Here is a 3,745-nt window from a genome sequence, read left to right as displayed (position 1 = left end):
TGGCCAAGAGGCAGCAAAATTCCATACAGTTACAACATAAAAACAATAATAAGACAATACATTCATTCAAAGCAGTTACAAATTACTTGTGCAGTCTTTGACGCTTTCAGCTTGCTTTTGAAGGCATGTAGTGAATCCAGTTCGGTTAAAGAATGAAAAGTGAAATGAAATTATGACATTTCATGTAGTTCAGAGAGGAAAATGCTACCGTGCCGACATGCCCACCGTGACTCTGCTAGAGTGTCCCTTGACTACCAGCTGTGAAAGGCATAGATTTCATCCTGAGTAAAAGAAGTATAACAAATTTGATCAGGACTTATTGAAAAATGAAGGAGTTGAAAGGTACAAGTGAAAAATGCCTAATTTAAAATTAATCACAGCTACAAAAAGGTGGAAAATTAGCCCATTTGTTTTCCTAAAGCAAAAATTTAAAAAAGCTGCCATCAGTGCTGCAAATTTCAGGTTTTAAAGAACTTTTTCAAAAACTTTATTCACAAGCATGGCTCTGCTTTGGAAGGAAGTCTAGGTGGTTATGTTTGGCTTATTATGAGTTACACAGTAAAATTAAAAAAGTGAAACTACTGAATGAATGAACGTTTCTTTTTTATGTTACATTGGCCTCACTTGAGCCAGGCTGTAGTATTTTAAAAGTGACAATATGTCTTACAGATTTTCTAAACCATGGATAAAATAAGGCATATATCACAGGGTTTAGGCAGGAGTTAATGCTGAAAAAACAGAGGGCAACGACTGATGCATTAAATGAGCTTCCCGTTACCAACCCAGCACAGTAATAAGGGCAGAAACAAGTTAGAAACACAACCACAAGAACCCCAAGAGTCCTTGCTGCTTTCAATTCTGATTTTGTTGCTGATGGAGTCATAGAATGCTTCAAAGTCACAGCTGTAATATGAAAACGGATTGCACGGGGATGAATAACAGCTTTATAAAATACTCTCATGTACAGAACTATGATTACTGTAACTGGCACAAAAAAATTTAAAACAAGATCAAGAAGCACTGTAAAATTGTCGTTCACGAACACACATTCTCCATTGCAGGAGTTATGTCTGTCCCTTAGAACATCTTTTACAAAAGTAATGTTGTACAGCATTGAATAGAGCCATAACAAACAGATACATGCCTGGGTTCTTTTCACAGTGACTCTAGTGTGGTAATGCAGGGGGTCACAGATAGCCACAAAGCGATCAGCTGATATGATCACTATATTTCCAATTGAAGCACTGACAGTAAAAGAGATAATGTATAAATACAATAAACACATGTAATCACCAAGAAACCAGCAGGCAGTTAGTCTGACTATTTCGCCTGGTAGAAACACAAGGCCTACCATGAAGTCTGAGATGGCCAGAGACAGCAGCAGGAAGTTGGTGGTATTGTGGAGCTTCCTGGAGGAAAATAACAACACAATTAAACTATTAAACATAGTTATAAAATAAACAGGACATTAACAAATGCAGTAAACTATTTGAAAGGTCATTTCAAAGCACTTCATTGTACTTTCTTCAAATCTGCTTTCATTGCATTATAGTGTTAAAAATAAAAATGGAAATTACTTAACGTTTTGAAAATATGTCAGCATAAATCAGTCAAATGAATGAAAAAACATTTAATAAAAATTTATCATTAAAATATTATTGTTATAGAATTTTTTTTTGCCTGAAATGGGAAACTGAGATGATAACAAGCAGATTGAGAGCCACAGTGAACACACAGATGAAGGACAGAAAAAAGCTCAGAAACACAGCTGTGACTCTCGGAAGAGCCGGCTTCCTACACGAAGAATTGGAGAGCTGTGGAAAACAGAAATCTGTGTCAAGGACCTCCATTAGATAAAAGGGCTGAAGTGAGCTGTAGCAGCATTTAACCTCAAATCCTACACGTTTTTTTTAATCTGTTACTGTAGTGAACTTTTTCATCACTTCTTTAATTATTGTCACATGCTCTCTCCAGCTTCCCTTGAGCACACTGCTTTTGTTTTTCTATGCCCTTAACTGTATAGGAGGTACAAGTGGTGAAATGTATGTGTGCCTTTTAACTGGGAACTTGAACTCAGAGAAAAACCCAGAAAAGTCCATCTTTCACAGGTAAAAAAACAACAGTTCAAACTCTTCAACCTCTTCCAATTCCAGTTTCTAAACTCTAAATAATCGTTTTATTTACATAGATGGTATTCACACTCCATATGCAAAATGCCCCATAATTATTTATTATGAATAAACAACAATGCATAATGTTTAAATTACACAGAACCTGGTCACTCCTATACTCACCCATTGATACATAATTTACAGTTGTTGGGCAAGTTACTTCAAAACTGTAATGCATTATTTATTACTTGTTACCTTGATTTTAAAGTAATTCATTACATTACAGTATTACTGATTTTAAAATGTAAGGCATTACACTACTTTTGCATTACTTTAAGTTACTTTCACCAATACAACTTCAATATGAATCTGGTAATCTGACGCTCAGTGAGCTCACCATGACATATATGTGGAAAGTGATGTGGTGTCTGAGCTAGGATTGCTGTTAAAAACTGTCAGATATAATAACAGTGCTTTAAAATGATTGTTTATTAAATAAAAGCAACAACAATCTGTACTCTCAACATGCTGCCATTTTATAGGGCCATCTGAGCAGGGAGTGAGGTGGTGGGGGCTCCAAGCCTATATTTGCCTTGGTCCCCAAATGCGTTGATACGGCCCTGGATGTGGGACTGACTTCTGGGGTGATCTGATTCTACACATGTATAAATATTAAATGCTTATATATTATTGCTTTTCACTGGTAAAATTTTGTGTTGGGGAGAAATCTCCCTACTATTTTCTTTTCAAGTACTTTCTTTTGTTTTCTTGATTTTATTTGAATAATTTCCGGCCCTTTCTCTATCTAACCTTCCTGCATGCTGCATGTTTTCTCCGTCTTCCAGAAAAATTGTTTCTTTGATTTCCTACTTTCTACCTAATCAGCCAAAGGGATCTACCGAACGCAAAAAAATAAATAAATAAAAAATAAGCTTAATATGCGCTGCACTCCAGCAGCAATGAGTTCAAATCACCAGGGTGCAGATTATGAACTCAGCTGAACAGTACATGAAGTACCAGAGAATATGGGCTGATATAAACAATCACAAATTTATAACTTTGTTTTGGTAGAGCGATTGTGTGAATATAACAGCGGCCGCGCGCAGGACGCAGCTGGAATATTTGAGCCATTATCGCTGCATCCTCTCTGCTCATAGAATGCCCACAAAGCTGAGTCCATAAATGACGTAATATATGTAGATACTGGATCTTTTTTCAGGCTTCCCGCAATTTGAATTTTTAGGAAACCCACATCTTGATTCTGGGTTTAAAAATGCATTGCAATCACTGCGTTACTGACAATTGTACCAAGTAAATATTATTCTTTCCCTGTAATGCCTTACATTACCACATTACAGCAAAAAGCAATGCATTACAGTAATTAATTAATTTAGTACCACATTACTCCCAACACTGATAATTTACTACATCTATTGTCCACAGAGTAGTCACGTCACAGTCTTGTGGGTGGTGCATGACTATGAGCTGTTAAGCTACAATTAAGGCAAGTATAGTTGTAATAGCGTACAGGCTTCACACAGAAGGTGTGTAACAAATATGTCAACTGACTATCATCATGGGAAATGTCAGAATAACAACATAGATTCATGCAGGGAGCAACATCTAAAACTAGG

General features: G+C 36.3%; 1 protein-coding gene across 1 annotated transcript; it reads right to left on the bottom strand.

The window, feature by feature from the left end:
* Window positions 1-533: 533 nt before the first annotated feature.
* Window positions 534-1,850, bottom strand: LOC139070124 (trace amine-associated receptor 13c-like). Its single transcript, XM_070551791.1, has 2 exons — window positions 1,681-1,850; window positions 534-1,409 (listed from the first exon to the last, which is right to left on the bottom strand). Exons 1-2 carry the CDS (start codon window positions 1,848-1,850, stop codon window positions 605-607), a joined length of 975 nt encoding a protein of 324 aa, XP_070407892.1. The 3' UTR covers window positions 534-604.
* Between the last annotated feature and the right edge of the window lie 1,895 nt (window positions 1,851-3,745).

This window comes from Nothobranchius furzeri, chromosome 5 (genome assembly GCF_043380555.1).
Source record: "Nothobranchius furzeri strain GRZ-AD chromosome 5, NfurGRZ-RIMD1, whole genome shotgun sequence".
NCBI classification, from domain to species: domain Eukaryota; kingdom Metazoa; phylum Chordata; class Actinopteri; order Cyprinodontiformes; family Nothobranchiidae; genus Nothobranchius; species Nothobranchius furzeri.
Note: the sequence above shows the minus strand (reverse complement) of the source record. Positions and strands in the feature narration are given on the sequence as shown.